At 36.5% G+C, this 17,884-nt stretch overlaps 1 protein-coding gene across 1 annotated transcript in view; it reads left to right on the top strand.

The window, feature by feature from the left end:
- LOC120526661 (meprin A subunit alpha-like) overlaps nt 1–17,884 on the top strand; it is a 50,585-nt gene that overhangs the window by 20,351 nt on the left and 12,350 nt on the right. Inside the window, exons 2-7 of the mRNA XM_039749815.1 lie at nt 5,862–5,937; nt 7,527–7,644; nt 9,361–9,536; nt 12,390–12,611; nt 12,697–12,843; nt 16,219–16,431. Of these exons, the coding sequence (XP_039605749.1) occupies nt 5,862–5,937; nt 7,527–7,644; nt 9,361–9,536; nt 12,390–12,611; nt 12,697–12,843; nt 16,219–16,431 (952 nt within the window). The remainder of the gene's footprint in view (nt 1–5,861; nt 5,938–7,526; nt 7,645–9,360; nt 9,537–12,389; nt 12,612–12,696; nt 12,844–16,218; nt 16,432–17,884) is intronic.

Below are 17,884 nucleotides of genomic sequence, written 5' to 3'. Positions count from 1 at the left end.
ATGCCAGGCGTCCAGCTCTAAAATGACATATGAGCAAAGACAACTGAATGATTTGATTTGTTATTGCATGTAAGAGCGGGAGTCAACCGTTTTAACAAACAGTGTATTGCACTGATACGAAATAGCTGTGTGTGTATATATGTAGATATGTGTGTATATGTATATATATGTTTATATATGTGTGTGTATATATGTAGATATATATGTATGTATATATGTGTATATGTATAGATATGTATATATATATATATATATATATATGTTTATGTGTGTGTGTGTAAATATATATAAATATATATATATACATATATATATGACAACAACACTCATTACTCACAACAGTGACAAAACAATTACATTGACAATCAGGTTACGTTATTTTCAAAATGTTTCCTTTTCTTTTCATTGCTTCTTTAACACACTACTTCTCCGCTGGCTGGTATTTTACTAGTATATATATATATATATATATATATATATATATATATATAATATAATGTAATATATATACTTTACTGCATTTCATCTTTAAAATGATATCATGAGCTATGAGAAGATAGCGTCAGGAAATCTAAATTGACTTAAAAGCCAGTCATTATGATCTGTAAATACGCGCTCTCTTCTATTGAATTGAATTGAATTAAATTGAATTCCTTTATTGTTATTGTATGGTACAATGCGATACAATATGCAAATCCTCCATAAACTTATTTTCCTATAAAATGGTAAAATAACAACAACAATAACAACAACAACAACAATAATAATAATACGATACAAAATGAAAGATATGCAATATGAAAGCATAAGTGGCTCAATAGTGCAACTGTAATGCAAGTTTACAGTGAGGTGATTGTACTTATAAGTACAAACAGTTCTACCGGGAGCACTTGATGGACTGATTGAGTGTGTTTATGGCTCTTGGGATGAAACTGATTCTGAACCTCGAGGTTCGTATAAGAAATGCTCTGAAGAGTTTACCAAATGGGAGAAGTTCAAATAGACTGTGCACATGGCTGAGGGAATGTGTGCCAGAAGCTGTACCCCAATAATTCTCTCCGCTCTTGACACAATCTGCCACAGAGCTTTCTGATCAGCTGCTGTATAGCTGTGATTCCACACTCAGAAAGAGTGGGTTAAAATACTCTGAGTGGTGTACTGAGAGTGACAATGCTAAAGTGGCTATGATATTTGGAATAGTTTGGCCATTCTGTGCACTATTATATGGTTACAGGTTGATTACAATTAGATGCCTTAAACTAAAAAATGATATGCGGTTAATTTCAATGTATTTGATAAAGCCGTGTCAGTGATGTGAATCTAAGAAATAAAGGGAAGGCACCTAGGAACGGTAGCACTGCTTTGATGCTGGGTGCTGCCAGTTTGCAAAACCGAACCAAAACCAGTCGAAGTGAAATCGTCAGGGGCCTCATGTATAAATGGTGCGTATGCACAGAAATGTTGTGTAAGAACTTTTCCACGTTTAAATCGCGATGTATAAAACCTACACTTGGCGTAAAGCCACGCACGTACCTCATGCCTTGTCGTATGCAAGTTCTCCGCTCGGTTTTGCAGACTGGCGGCACCCAGCGTCAAAGCAATGCTACTGTTCCTGTGTGGTTACTCATTATTTTCCTGACGCGGCTTTATAAATACACTGAAACTAACCGCATATTGTTTATTAGTGTAACGCATCTGATATTAATTAACTTGTAACAATATAATGGTCCAGGGAACAGCCATAATATTCCAAATACCATAACTGCTTTAGCGTTGTTACTCTCACTTCTCCTTCTTCTTCTTCTTCTTCTTCTTCTTCTCCTTCTTCTTCTTTCAGCTCCTCCCGTTAGGAGTTGCCACAGCGGATCATCTTTTTCCATATTACTCTTACTGCACGACTCGGAGTATTTATATCACTGTATCTGAGTGTGAATCACAGCAGCAGCTGATCGGAAAGAGAATTATCGGTATACAGCTTCAAGGACACGCTGTCTCAGCCACTGCAAAACGTTTTAAAGCCTTTCCTGTACAGACCTCGCGGTTCAGAAACAGTTTCATCCCAAGAACTTTAAATGCACTCAATCAATTGCACCTTGTAGAACTGTTTGTACTTATAAGTACAATCACCCCACTGTAAACTTGCACTACAGTTATAATATCGCAAAACCTGAGCCACTTTATAAAGCGCGTATTTACATATGATGACGATATCATTTTTAAGGTGAAATGCAGCAAAATATATTTGTTAAATTATACAGATTAAACTTTAACTTTATTTAAATAATCTATATTCTTCACTGGGAGTGTCGTTAAGGATAGAATAATTAAACATGTACTACGAAGATATTTCAATGTTCTTTAAACGTTGAAGAATCGGCGAAAAGCTTACAGGTGGCTTAACGTCTATTACAGATCTGATTGTAGGCCTATGGCGATCGGTTACTTGGGGAAAGAAAAGCACTGACTGCAGTGACGGCTACGCCAATATATATTGAATATAACACAGAAAGAGAAAATAACAACACAGCTAAAAACGTAGCGACAAATTTCGGCAAAAGTGAAATGCTTGTGTCATGAGCACGAGCCGGCTATGCAGTGTCTGCAACGGACGTGGCCATCCGCCGTGCATAAGCTACCTTACTGACAGGCGGGCGAAGGAGCCACCAATTCTTCCTCTGCCCAGTGTCACCACAAGCCTAGAGCCACCCCTGGATACTGCTGCAATAAATTATTTCATCGAAGTGAAACACATGTTTAATAATGTGCTTTAACTCCTATCATCATGAAAATGACATCACGTATACATCTCAGTATTTTAGTTATTCAGAGAGCTGTAATATCACGAATGTAATTAATTCTGTGTCCTGTCGGAGGAAGAGAGCCAGTTTAAGAAGCAAGTAGTGATTCACACACATAGGCACATAGAAGATCAAATGCAAAACAAAGCATTTAACGTGCTGCTTTAATTACGATGTGATTTGAGAAACTAGTTAATTAAACGATTCTAAGATGAAGTTTATGATGTTTTACTTTAATGACAAAATAAACTACGTGATTAAAGTGGAAATGTCGAGATTGAAGTTGACATTTCGTGCTTTTTTCCCACCGTGTGCCTTTTTTCTCTATACCCTAATAAGCTTTCATATGACACTCAGACAGTGGGCTTACAACTCGGCTTTTCACGGCGACTTTGATATGTGACTTCTTTTTTATTTCCGGCACTGTGCGATTTTGTGAATGTGAGCTTTCAAGTTTCTCCAACACGCTATGTCACTCGATCAACTTCCTTTTGTTGATTATACCACGGTTTATTTGAACAAATAGTATGTTTTTCCTTTGCCTCCACTTGGTATTCGCTGAAATTCTTATATTTCCCCCGTGCTTTTCCCATTGTCTTTTCACAGAAGGCTGCACTTAAGGGCGATTTATATTGATTTGCATATTCAAAGAGGCGTAATTCTGGGAGGAGTTGGGGCGTTACATAAAGCGCGTGCACGAGCGTTAGTTTTCACGCTGATCGGGATTTATGTAACGGAAGAACGTGGAAGTTGGAGTACGCAGAGATTCCAGCATCTAGATTTTTCTGTGCGTAAGCACATTTCGGCTTTTGTGCTTACGCCATGTTATAGTGTGAGTTCTACGCACGGCGTTATACATGAGGCCCCAGGACTTTACCTGAATTGAAGGCTCTAGGACTCAGAGGATAGGCAAACAGAGTATATAGCTTTATTGCAATAAAACAATAACATGGACTCAAACCATTTCGGCCAAATCGAGTCAAGCCCCGAACAGTTAAAAACTTACAGTTTATATTATCATTTATCACTCTGACCTCGCTTGAAACAGCTCATTCGCTGTCCATTCTGACTCCTTTTTCTGCAGCTGGCCTGTCATATTCTTTCATAATAACCACTATTATTTTTATCATTTGTTATTGGTCTCTACTTTTCTGCTTCGCCTTATTTTCTAGTCGGCCTTGAGCTTACAGACATTCCCCCTTTTTCCACCCTTGGGCTGTCTTATCTTATCATTTCCCTTCCTTGGTCTTCAAGCTAGTTTATATTGGTGGCTAGAGCTAAGCTTTATTTAAAAAAGAAATATGGCATGTGCCTTTATTTAACCATTCGTTTAGCAGGCCTGACTTGCATTAATATTTGCACTAAAGTTAATGCTTATATATTTTTCTATATTTATTTATGATAATACATGAATATACTAATTTTATCTTTCATAAACCTTGCGTACACAATGGTTTGAGCTGGCGTGCGAATATGTGTGGCTTTACGGCAAGTTTAGTTTTTATACATTGTGATGTCAGCATGGAAACAGGCGTACACAACATTTTTGTGCATACTCCGTTTATACATGAGGCCCCAGATCTTTACACATTACACCTGACAGAGTCTTCATACTTTACTTTAGAGTCTAAGTATCACATCCCTTGATTCATATTAAACACACATTTAACAATAAATCCTTCTTGTTTGGTTTGTTTTTCTGTGGCTACTCTACTTTCTTTCTATATACTGCTGTATGTGTGTGCATATTAAGTTCATTTTGGGCTCTAAATCAACCTCATATGAATGAGTTGGAATGGGTGTGTTAGTATGCCCTGCGATGGACTGACATTATACCTTATTTAGTTCCTGTATTGCACATCCTGCCAGTAGGATGTTTGTGCCTGCCAATGAACTTTTATTTATGGAAGAGAATTTAGAAAATAAACAGCATGAGTAAATAAAAACAAAAGTTACTAACATTGTAAATTGGGAAGGAAAGCACAATCCTAGAGGCACCTATTTTAACTATTAACTATTTCCCAGCACAAGGATATTCTACTCATTTGACAAATAATACATATCTAGAGAAACATTTTGGTAAACTATGGTATTTATATATGAAGCCATGGAGAAAGCGTTGCTATAGGATTGTAACCTTTGCCCAGTAACACCTGGAAATTACTTGGCCAAAAGTTAATGAATCATCCATTAAAGAGAGAAGAATGTACTGTAAAAAGATAAAAAGACTAAAATCTAATACACTACGTGTGAAAACCTTAACTATAAAGATGATCTAGACAACAAATAACTTTTAGCTATGTCTTGTACATTTAAGATCATTTGAAAGTTGAGTCCGCCTGTAGCTTAAGACACTAACTGTGTGCCTTTGATCACAAAGTCTGAACTCCTGGAAACAAATTAACAAAAGCTAAAGGGGGCCAAAACAGCAATCGAATCACATCAGCCACAAGGCACAAGGAGAAGCAAATTCAATTTACAGGTGGAAGCTGAAGTTAGGAAGACTATAAGCAATAAAGAATTCATTTTGTGTACACATTCTAAGATAGTAAAAGACTTAAAAAAATACTTCAACAAATATTAAAAGGAAAAACACAGATTATAAACCTGATCAATGTTGTTTAGTGGTATGCTGTATATATCTAGCATATATTCTCAAACCAACTGTCCACTTAAAGGGTCTTACAAGAAAACATAATCCGTCCATTCTATTATTAACCCTGATTAATCTAGTTAGGGGGCACAGAAACCCAGTGACAATCACACTGGCCATCCCAGAGTTATAAAACATGTAAAAGATATCAGTACCCGTATTAAAAGAGCGCATCTTCCTAAGAAAAGAGAATCTGTTCTGTCCTTTCTTATAAAGTTCGTTTGTGTCACGAGTCTAGTCCAGGCTGTCTGGTATGGTGAAAGTCAATAACCAGTTCCTTGATTCTGCTGATGTTACAGTCCAAGGGGGGCGTTATGCATGTGAATTTCTGTTGGTATGAAGGAGCCCAAGCGATTATTATTATTATTATTATTTCTATTAAAGACTTTGTTTTTCATTCTTTTAAACAGCCAGAGCGAAATGGACTCAGAGATGAATCAACAAGATGGAAATTCCCAATTCCTTATATCCTGTCTGATACTTTAGGTAAATGTGAAATTCTGCTAACTGTAAAATATGAGAAAGGAAAAGTGAATTATGAGAATAATATAATATTTACAGATTGCTGTAACAGGCAGCGATTTGAAATATAAAAATTTAGTTCAAGTTGCAAAAATGAATAGTAGTGATGTGCAGGTTTCGAATTTTTGTCAGAAATTCCAGCAAAGTTACATTATGAGTTTGTAAATTTCAGTTTGTCAGTTAGTTGTTAAAATGTTTGAGCTTAGACATGAAGAGCACACAATCACTGCTAAACTGCAGTGAAATATTAATAAAAGGACAACCCTGCAATGCTTTGTCGATATGATATGTCGATGGTTTCTGGCTGTCGGCTGACTGCACTGACATTTGTGTGCAATATGGAGTGAGGCAACGGCCTCCTAAATCTTATTCTTCTACTTTTTAAGCTTTTTACACTTTCATGTGACGTTGCTATATTCGACCACCCTTGACCACTCATATCTTTTGTATACTTCCTCATCTGATGTCACTTTCACCCTTAGATCTCCCTTCAAACAGTCCATCCGCTGTTATTCTTTAGTTGTCCTCTTCTCCTCCATCCTGACACCTCCATATCCATGATTTTACTCCCAACATTCTTTACCTCTCTTCTCATGGTATGCCCATACCACTTTAACATTGTTTCCTGTGTGTTTGGAATTTCCCCAACTGTAAGTGTACATATGATTATTCTTGATCTTACCAAGACATAATCCTTTAAAAATCATCTATATGCTAGAACAATTTCTTCCAAGATTCCAATTGTGTTTATATTGTGGTAGAAGTGTGCTATGCACTCATGTACAACAAAACTTTAAATTTACAACTGGTCCACTCCTGCGTAACATGGCTGTTGTGCTCACTTGATAACTACGATACCTTAGGATATTAATTTGGAGATGCTGTGGTAAAAGAGAGAAGAGAAGAGAAGGAAAAAGGTGAAAAATATTCAGTAAGAGTCTAGTCCATTGCTCTCTTTATTTCATTATCTCTAATTTGTAATTATACAACACTACTCATATTGGATTTTGAACACCGATATCCCATTTTGACTTAACAATAGAAAATATGAGGATTAGAAAATAACAACATATATCAACACAGTGGGGGATATTAATACAGGCCTATGTATGTGTTGTAATGAGCCATTGTGTTGTGAATTCTACCCATTAATTTCTCTTTAAAAGCATTCAATAATATGTGTTAAGGATATGACATCTTCAATACAAAAGGTTCAGTACAGTGTCATTTAAGAAAATGTTCTCGGGAAGCTGAAAAAAAAACTGAATGAGTTGTTTACAATCTGAGCCCGGGAGGTCAAATACGCTAATTTAACATCTCTGCACATCACACAGTGAATCAGAGGTGAGAGATGTCCCTAACCCTTGTGACACTCCCAGCTCAATTTATTAGCCTCTAGGACACACCAAAATGTCCAATGTACACTGACATTACTGCAATTGGTTCTAAAGCAAATTCCATAATTGAACGTTTCTGTTTCTTCTTGTATTCATCACCCTGTAACAATCTCAGGACTATTTATATCATTTTGTATAACATATTTTGTTTTTTAGAACTAAATGCAAAAGGTGTTATTCTCCAGGCCTTTGAAATGTATCGTCTAAAGTCATGTGTTGACTTTAAACCGTATGAAGGGGAAAGCACATATTTATTCTTTCAGAAGTTAGATGGGTAAGTTCTAACTAGCTCTTTGGTTATTACTATTTATCTTTATAGTAAAAAAGTATTGAGATGTTGTTCAGTTGTGTACATAATTACAAGTGGACATCATGCAACTTAGGTGGTTAACACTGCTACATCATGGCTCTGGAGTCTTGGGTTTTAATCTCAGCCTCGTCCAGTCAATGCCTGTATGAAGTTTGGATGTTCTCTGTGTTTAAGTGTTTTAGTTTTTCTCTACGTTAACTGCTCCAGGGCAATGGCTGAACTAAGTGGTCAAAAGAAATGTAGAACAGGAGTGTCAAAAAACAAAGTGAAGATCAAAAACAGAAGTCAAAAAAGAAAGAGATAAAAAGAAATGCAAACAAAAAATCAAAGTCAATGAGCAAGACCCAAGGATCACACATAAAGAGAATCACAAATGATAACACAAAATGGCCATGAGATGACTTTTTAACTTTTCACCAATGATCCCTTGATGTTGTGGCCCTGGAGGCCATGCCCCTGGAAACTGGACATGCATCATAATATCAGAATCCACAAAATGGTGGGATGCATTGTCGAAACAAAATAGCCGAAAATCAGTTAAGTAAAATTCAACTTCTAAATGAGGGCTTCTGTCAAGAAGATAACAATATATAAGCACTGAATAAATACCCAGAAATTACATCAAGATGATTTTTACATCACAAGGAAATTTTAAGAAAAAATTGAAATGAAACTTCATTCATTATACCCAGTATATTGTATGTGTGTATGCATATATCATTTGTTGTGAGCAGAATGACACTAGATGATGAAAAGTGTGCAGACCTCAAAAATAAAACAAGAGGACATTCACTGGTCTGCCTAGAAGCAGGCTTCATCCAGTCAACCAGACCCCAAACTCAAGAGCTGCCCAGTACAGAAATGGGCCACTGGCTTTAAAAGTGCAAAAATATGTTAAAATATCTCAAATACTGTACATAAAAATGGCCTTCAAGAAAGAGGCTGAACGTAGTGTTTATGGCCTGAAGGGCAAATACATAATACTGTTCTGTAAATTCAATTAATTCTTTTAAATAAAAAAGATCAAAATGTCAAGAAAAAGAGAAAAGAACAAAAAACAGATAAAATGGGTATGCCTAAAATGGCAACCCTAAAGAAATTCAAATTGCTATCCAAGAACCAGAGGCAAAACTTTCAGTAAACCAGAAAAATCCATAGAAAACAGTATTTACAAGACTGATACTCTGACAATTCTCTATTACGTACTGCTGGAACCATCTCCTCCGCCTGAATATAAAGGCAAATGGCATGGAGTTCCACCCACGTAACAGAAGAAGTGTAGCTTACCTGCAGCAATACATTAGACATAAGAATTAGATAATATTTACTGTCATGCATGTGTGTCTGTGGACCACTTTCCTGCTTTATCGGAGGTAACCAATACCACCCCAGGGCTAGAGGGGGCGCATTCGCTAACATTCTTGTCTCTTCTGTCATCCACAGCAGTGGGAAACTGGGCCAATTGACTCCGCCGCTAATGGCCGGAGAAGTATAAAGAAAAAATGCCCCAGAGAATCACAGATCAGACCCAAATTGTGATCAGCACAGATAAATTAGCTTTTACTTAAAATTTGGAATTTAAGTGGTTGACTTTTCATCCACATTTAAACAATGATGTATTTGGTCGTTTAAATGAAAACAATTTGCTTTCTGTGTTGCTGCATTTTTGATTCTCTGCAGGTGCTGGTCTTATGTTGGAGATTTTCACGAAGGCCAAAATGTTTCTATTGGAGAACGATGTGATACCAGAGCAATTGTTGAGCATGAGGTCTTACATGCACTTGGATTTTACCATGAGCAATCTAGAACAGACCGGGATGACTATGTCAAGATATGGTGGGATGAAATTCTTACTGGTGCGTTTTATTCAAAACTTTGTCTGATTATAAAAATTAATTTGCTGAAGCAATATTTGTTCATTTAGAGTTGGGCAATATGCAGAATCAATCAATCAATCAGTCATCAACTTAAACATCGCTTACAGATAATGTTGTCTAGGGGGTGGAGGCATCACCATTTTAACTGAGTAAGCCAAAATTGCTTTTTTGTAGTTCCTCTACCATCACTCCATGGCATAAGAGCAGCAGCTGGACTTTAGAAAGGGATATGGTGGTCTGTATATAATTATATTCTATGTGTTGAAGTGCTGGCCTGTGGTATTGCTAAAGTGTCATTTAGCACATTAACTGTTTCCAGTGTACTGTGTACCGAAATCTGCTGCTCCTGTGGCTTTTCATTATCAATAACAAGACCTCATTTAATATGAGTGACACTGCTTAAATAGATACTGTACATCTTTTTTCGTGAATGTAGCTGATACTTCTTTGGCCCTCAAATTAACCCGGTCTGTACCGTTATAATTGTGAATGATATTGAGCACATACAGCTGGAGGCAGTGCATCCTACACTTTTACTGCAAGTCCAGCGACGTTTGCAAATTTTAAAGTATATTCTGGTTTCTCAAAAAGATTTTTTTCCCTTGTAACAGGTTTATAGTTTAACATGTGTACTGTTTTCTCCGCACACACAACAAATTTATTTGTTTCACAGGGGTACTTTTGAGAGACCTTTCAGCCATATCCACCATAACCATATACTTGATATTAGTTGAGCAGAACACCAGTGCCCTTTGCTGTTTAAATATTAAGTTGTTAGACTTTTTTAGAAATGTAATATGCAGTGAGCTATCTAATTGTTCTCACCAACATTTAAGCCAAATTCACACATGGTTGTCTCCAGTTGTATGTATTATACATCCAGCTCTGTCTCTTAGTAGTATACATTAAATGGTGCGCCTGCCTCGTTGATCCCTGCAGCGAAGGAGGTTGTCAGATTGCTTTACAGCCTATCCGTATACAATCAGGATACATCATGCCTTGTGTAAATGGTGTACTTATGGATGTTTTTAATCATGTAGTTCAAATCACTTGTAAAGGGCCATCTATCAGTGATGTAAGCATTCAATCGCTGATTGCCAGTTGGCACAAGTCTGTGTCTGATGTTTATGTTGCTCACACTGACAAGAGTTTCCATAGAGAAATCATATCCACTCTGGCTAGCAGAAAAGTGTAAAGAATATACTAATGACTCTGCCTGTAACTTCGACTGTGACCATCAGTAATAAAGGCAATACTGTATTGTGAAGTGCAGTTGTGAGGTAGATATCTACATTTTCATCTTTAATTCAAAACCTTAAATTAATGTTACTCAGATTTTAGTATCAAAGTATACAGTGAAAACATTAAAAACCTTTACAACAGAGTTTCTCATCTCTAAACATGGAGGTTTTATTGTACCAAAAATGTAATATTTACTAATTCTGAGAATCACGTAGTCCTGGCTTGGCACATCTATTCACATTAATTTATATTTTTCTATTCCAAACCTTTCTGGGAAAACTATTTTCGAAATAGAAAGTACTGAATGTAGAACTACAAAATAAAGATTACAATGTAGAAATTAACAGGTTCTGAGCAATTGATTCTTCTAACTAAACTTTTAATACTTTGATTTTTTCTTATATTTGATTTTAGTTTGGGGAGTATTGTAACCACTTTTCTGGGCATAATCCTTTTCTGTACTATATATAGTGCTTTGCTATGTTATTACTTTTTTACTTTGCATTACACTGCAATCTACAAAAATGCAGATTCTTCAGTTTCAATTTTTGTCCGCTTAAAACACACCTATTGAATTTTACATAGTGAGAAAGAATGCGATTTGATTATTGATTAAACATTACATCAACATCCATCCATCCATTAACCAACCCACTATACCCTAACTACAGGGTCACAGGGGTCTGCTGGAGCCAATCCCAGCCAACACAGAGCGCAAGGCAGGAAACAAACCCCGGGCAGGGCGCCAGCCCACCGCAGCACTACATCAACAGTTGTAGGATAATGAGATCATGGATTAATCATTTTTACAGCATTAGAATTGCATTTAATGTATGAAATGTACAACAAAAATACATTTTTTATTATTATTAAAAACTCAAACCTGTCAAGTTGTTTGACTGAAAAAGTCATCTCAAATGAAGGAGCACTGGAATCATGGACTAGAAGGGTCCTTTCATCTGATTGGCTGGCTCAGCACTGACTCACCTGTAGCATGGCCAATGGTGGGCAAGCGGCTTTTTGGCAGAGGTCCCCAGGACTCGGTCTGCGTCTGGCTTGTTGTTTTTTTCAGTCTGGCCCAAATCCTAATGTTAGCTGATTCACAAATACTGTTGTTTTTAATTTATTTTAAATAGTTTCTACTTTGTTTTTGAAGTGCTTTAACAAATCTGTATCTGTATATGTGATAGTTCTTTATTTAGTGAGTGATATAATGTATTCTTGCATTTTGCCTTGTACTTTCTGCTATTGTATTGCATTTTTGAGGTGGCAAGTGAAGAGGGTTGGTTACTTGTGTTCTGTTTTGTGTTGTATTTATCCCATTTTTTGAATAACCCATTGCACGCCCAACCTACCTGGAATGGGGTCTCTCTCTGATTTGCCTTTCCCAAGATTTCTTCCATTTTTTCCCCTACAAGGGTTATTTTTTTTCATGCCTTCTCAGAGAGTCATAGCTTAGGAGGCTATCAAAAACCAGGGTCTATTAAAGCCCATTGCAACATTCCCTGTGTGATTTTAGGCTATACAAGAAATACATTATTGTTGTTGTTACAAAGCGTTGTCTCTTCTAAGTATCTTTTTTACTTTTAGGAAAGGAGCACAATTTTGTCAAATATGATGACAAATTTATTACTGACCTCAATACCCCATATGATTATGAATCAATAATGCACTATAGGCCACTTTCCTTCAACAAGAACGAGAGCGTGCCCACAATCACAACAGCAATACCAGCATTTAATGAAGTCATTGGGCAGCGTCTAGACTTCAGTGCTACAGACCTTCTTCGTCTCAACCGAATGTACAACTGCAGTAAGTGGCTTGAATTTCCCAACAGTGATTTATATTTTTTGTACATGAAGATGCTTACAGGACATTAACATTTTTTATCTTCTAGCCTTCACTCATACTTTACTGGATCAGTGCTCATTTGAACTGATTAACATATGCGGCATGATTCAAAGCACAATTGATGATGCTAACTGGATTCAGGAAAGAGGCACTGCGGACATGCAGGATCACACCTTACTTGGAAACTGCAGAGGTAAGTAATGTTGTTGAAACACAATAAATACAATTGATAATAATTAGGCACACCTGTGAACTGAAATGACAATTTAGTGAGCCTGATCTTTACATTTTTTAGATCAGAGATAACATATCATCATCAGAGAAATCATACAAAAGATTTACTTCTGCCTCTCAAAAATCAAAATCATACTCTATACTATGATCTATTTTTCAGGCACACACATGAGACGTAGCACTCTACATGATGCTGTGCAGTATAGTGGGATCCTCAAGTTCAGCCCTAGAAGGCCCCAGTTGCTGATTAGAACTGAATCTTTGCAGATGCCTGAACTTGTTCTTTAATTTTACGTTTTGTGTCAGGTCATTTTTATATTGTAGATTTTTCCTTTCTGGAGACATTATCTAGATCAGCGGTGCCCAATGCGTCCATCGCGATCGACCGGTAGATCGCAAAGGTATTGCAGGTAGATCACGTTGCATTCAAAAAAAATTTTTTTAAACATTAGTCTATCATATATCCTCCCTATGGCATTTGCCACTTGATTGACATACAGGGCGGCCAGTCTGAGATCTCTTCTGTTCTAACACACGCGCAAGCTACTGCAAAACTCCGGCTGTGATCTAGTTCGCTTTCCAATGGATATTGACTAAAGAAGGGATTTAAAACAAATTGTTTGGGGAGGGTATGGGCTGGATGTGGAATTGGAAGAAGATTTTTTTTCTCACAGTTTCACAATCGAAGTGCATTTGTCTGATCTGTCAATCTATCATTGTTATTCCAAAGAAGGAAAATGTGGAAAGGCATTTTCGAACTGTTCATAAAAACTACGAAACTGACTTCCTTCCAAAAAGCGATCTGAGAAAGAGAAAGGAGAGGGAACTAAAATCGCAGTTAATCGGACAGCCGTCATTTTTCACTCGGCTGAATTCAAAAGCTCCTTGACTGCATTATTCGGCTCTACTTATTTTTGTGAGTCAGCCTTTTCCCGCATGACGATTATTAAATCCAAATACTGTAGTGACCATAAATGTATTGAATTGTTATTGTGCTATAAAGGTTATTCAGTTATGCAAGGTACGACAACATACATTTTACATTTACATTTATATATATATATAATTTTTAATGTGGGTAGATCATATCGACCTGGTCATTTTAAAAGTAGCTCGCAAGCCGAAAAAGTGTGTGCACCCCTGATCTAGATCATTGATTACCCAAAGCAGATTAGCATTTCTCAGTCCTTCTTCCATTCCTTTACAAATATTAAATCAAAAACGGATCCCTTGTTAATTGGAAGCATATTAATAAAACAGGAACCAATTAAAAACAAATACAGTAATTCATCTCTTTAAAGGAATACTCGGCCCAACAATTATATTTTTTATTTGTTACTTACCCCATGTTGTTCCTAGTGATGGCCAAGAAAATGTTTTAATCTTGTGTTTTTATGCAGAATTGAGAAAAAAAAGTTTGATAGAACAGGCGTCTATGGTGACCAATGCTGGATAACAGCAAATGACATCAAAATATTCGTAAAAAAAAATCTTACATTACTTGAGTTGCATAATCCACATGAGAAGTTGCCCAGACGTGTGTTGTTAACAAAGTTCCAAATACATATATTTCTACTAAAATATTGTTACATCAATTGTTTCCAGAAAACGCTCTCGTGAACTAGCTTGGTTACCCCATTGCTGTAATCAGACTTGCTACAGTGTGACATGAGCCCTACAACAGAATGTCATCATTATCATATTTGATCGTTCTTACAGATTTCACACTTGAAATGCAATGGTTTGCTTATTATGAGTAAACAAGTGGTCGTGAGACACAGCCTTGCAGAGTGCCCGTATTCAGGGTGTTGGTCTTGGAGATGGTATGCTTAAGCTTTCCTATCTGAATGGAAATCCAGTAGTCATCAACACAACAACTAAATGATGTGCATGTCTATCAGTTTATTATACGCTTAAATGCTGTGAATATACTTTGTGAATTTGTTACTTTTTTAACTGGAAATGTTGTTTGAGTTGCCTGCATAGTTATAATGGTTTGTTGGGGTCCTGAATCCATTAGTTTTAGTTTTGTTTTCACTTTGATATAGTTATCATTTTTGTGTCTTCTCTCAGCTCCGTTTCACATATTTTGATCGTTCCTATTTTTTGACAGTGTTGTCTTTATAATGTTGTAGAAATGACCTAGAAGAGCACACATATGATATCACCGGGTCAATGGCATAAACTTTGCACTGAACAATTCCTCATCATCCACGTTTGATGGATTGTTCCCTTAAGAACTGTGTTTGCCCTAGTGATTGTATTCTCAACATTAAAGCTTTTTTTTCTATGTTTCTTTGACTACGAGTTAGGATTTTGTTTTGGACTGATTTTTTGGTTTTGATCTGAACATATTTTGAGATTTATGTTTGATCTACTCATCCTAATTTCAGTTCTTTTCTGCTGTTCTTTAGCAGAACATTAAAAACAGAATTGTGTTATAATCAGAGGTTTAAGTCAATTAAGAGGACCTCATCATACATGCCTACTATTCCTTGATGTTGAAAGTACGAAGGACGTTCAAAAAGTTTATGCACTTTTTATTTTCCTTGGAAACGGTGAAGGTGGGAGGAGTAGTAATTAGGCATTAAAAAGTTGGTACGACACTTGGAAAATTGCATCGCAAAGGAAGGTGACAATGTAGAAAAGTGATGTCATTTGTTTTTGAAATTCTTAATAAATAGAATTAAAAAAGTGTGGAAACTTTTTGAACGTCCCTCGTATATCATGAAACCTCAGAATCACTCTTTTCCTAAGTCATCCTTCTGCTCCACAGGTGACTGCAATACCATCACTTTGAAGGGGATGTATGGAGATTTTTGCCATCTCATTGTTATTAGCTTAACCTAAACTATAACCTAAACACCATTAACACCTCTACTATACACCTTTTAAAGGTCACACTATTCATTTAATTGCTAAAAATGCATGTAAAAGTCCACTTTTATTTCCGGTTTGTGTTCCAAAATATCAGAGAACTAATTTCATAACCAGGTTTACTAATTAGCATCAGTTCAAGGCAGTGCCCACCTATGCAGAGGCCCATATCCACACTCACACTGGAGCCCATTTAGATTCATCGATTCTCCTAACTGCACTTTTTTGGGGATGTGGGTAAGAAGCAGACATAGGAAGCAGCAGCGCTGTGCATCACCATTTTGGGAGTAATTGCGTAATAAATAACTAAAAATCATCTTTGTTTTTCATAATGCATCACTACATCTGAATAATGATTAGCATCCAGTTTCCCAAAATGGAAGGGCAGCTTGTGGATCATTTAGTTATTCCTTGAAGAAATCCCTATGAACAAAACATTTCTCTCATTTTTCTTTAGATGCAGGTTATTATATGTTTTACGACACATCAGCTGGAAACGACACAAGTGCTATTCTGGAATCACGCATTCTTTACCCCGTGAGGAGTGAGCAGTGCCTGGAGTTTTTTTACAAGATGACGGGCAACTCAAGTAGCACTTTGAGTCTGTGGATAAAAACTGATGACGGGACTGGAAATGTGCGCAAGATGAAGAAAGTACATACGCTCAAAGGTAGGTAGGAAAAAACTGCTTATAATAGCCATTTTAATTAAGTGATTTCACAAGATTGCTGTAAGATAAGAGGTAGCTTTTCTGTTTAACTCCAAACGTATAGTTTGCATTTCTGGACTGAACTTACTACCTGTAATTTAATTATTATTTATTGCACCATTGTACAGAAAAAAAGAACAAAGTCGAAGGAAATAAAAAAGGTTTGGTAGTTTAAGAATCATATAATGAAATGTGTTCATGAACAACCTGAAAAAAAAAACTCTTACGCTGGCCACCTGATTTAAATGGGGGAAAGTACGTTCTGCAAGGGTGGTATTTTGGTGGATTCTCCTTTTTTATATATATTGTTTATATGCACTTTAACATCTTTTTAAATATTTTATTGCAATTGAAGTGCATTCAGAAGGTTTATTTGGCTGGCAGAAAGTTGAGAGGGATAAACATACCAATTGCATTGCACAGGGCTTCCTGAGACCTGTGGCCACTAGAGGGCGGTGGGCTCTTCCATTTGTGCTGTCCCTCTAGTCCGGGGGGACGCCCTGTGGCTGCAGGTTTTTGTTCCAACCAGATTCCTAATCAGTGACAACACCTGATAGCACTGATCTCATTTAATTAGCTGCTATTATTGATCTTTTATTCTACGTTCAGAAAAGCACAGCAGCATGATTTTTACATTTATTAGAAACTTAGAAATATTTCTGTTTTTGCTATGGATTTAAACGCTTAAGTGTCTTTTTATTACATTTCGCCCTTTCTCTGTGCAGTTTGCTCCCTTCATTAAATCTTAATAATGACAATTAAAAATAAGCACAGCAGAAACCCAAGCAAACAACACTCAATCGTGAAAGGCTGCAACTACTTTAGCGTCAACCCCACAAAGTAGTAAAGAATGGATTAATTAAACAATTAGAACTCACAGAAAAGTAGAACGACAATCAAGATGAAAATACTGTTAAAAAGAAAAAAAATACATATAACTGCTTAGTACATTTTAATGCTTTTTTTTTTTTTTTTACCAAACTTAGTTTTCTAATTTGTTTATTGTTCCCAAAGCAGGGAATCTGGGAAACAACACTTCACTTAATTAGCCCAGGAGTCCAATTGAAAACAGAGGCTGGTGGGAACAAAAACCTGCAGCCACAGTGGGTCCCCCAGGACCGAGTTTGAGAACCCCTGCTCTAGTCTTATGGATGGGCCCATAGGAAAGTTTTACTTCTTAAACACTGAGCTTTGATGACTCATGAGACTTTATAGACATTCTCATTTATGTTTCATTTAAGAATCAACTTTCTCACAGACGTTTCTCCTAAAAATCCTTAGACAAAAGGGAGACAAGAGATACAAGTGAGGTAAAAAGAATCAAAATAGAGAATTTGGTTTGAAAAAGTGTGTTATACTTTGTGAGATCTTCTTCTGAATCTCACATTTTTTACTTATTATTGGATTAATGCCT

The sequence above is a fragment of the Polypterus senegalus genome, chromosome 3 (assembly GCF_016835505.1).
Source record: "Polypterus senegalus isolate Bchr_013 chromosome 3, ASM1683550v1, whole genome shotgun sequence".
Taxonomy (NCBI): domain Eukaryota; kingdom Metazoa; phylum Chordata; class Cladistia; order Polypteriformes; family Polypteridae; genus Polypterus; species Polypterus senegalus.
Note: the sequence above shows the minus strand (reverse complement) of the source record. Positions and strands in the feature narration are given on the sequence as shown.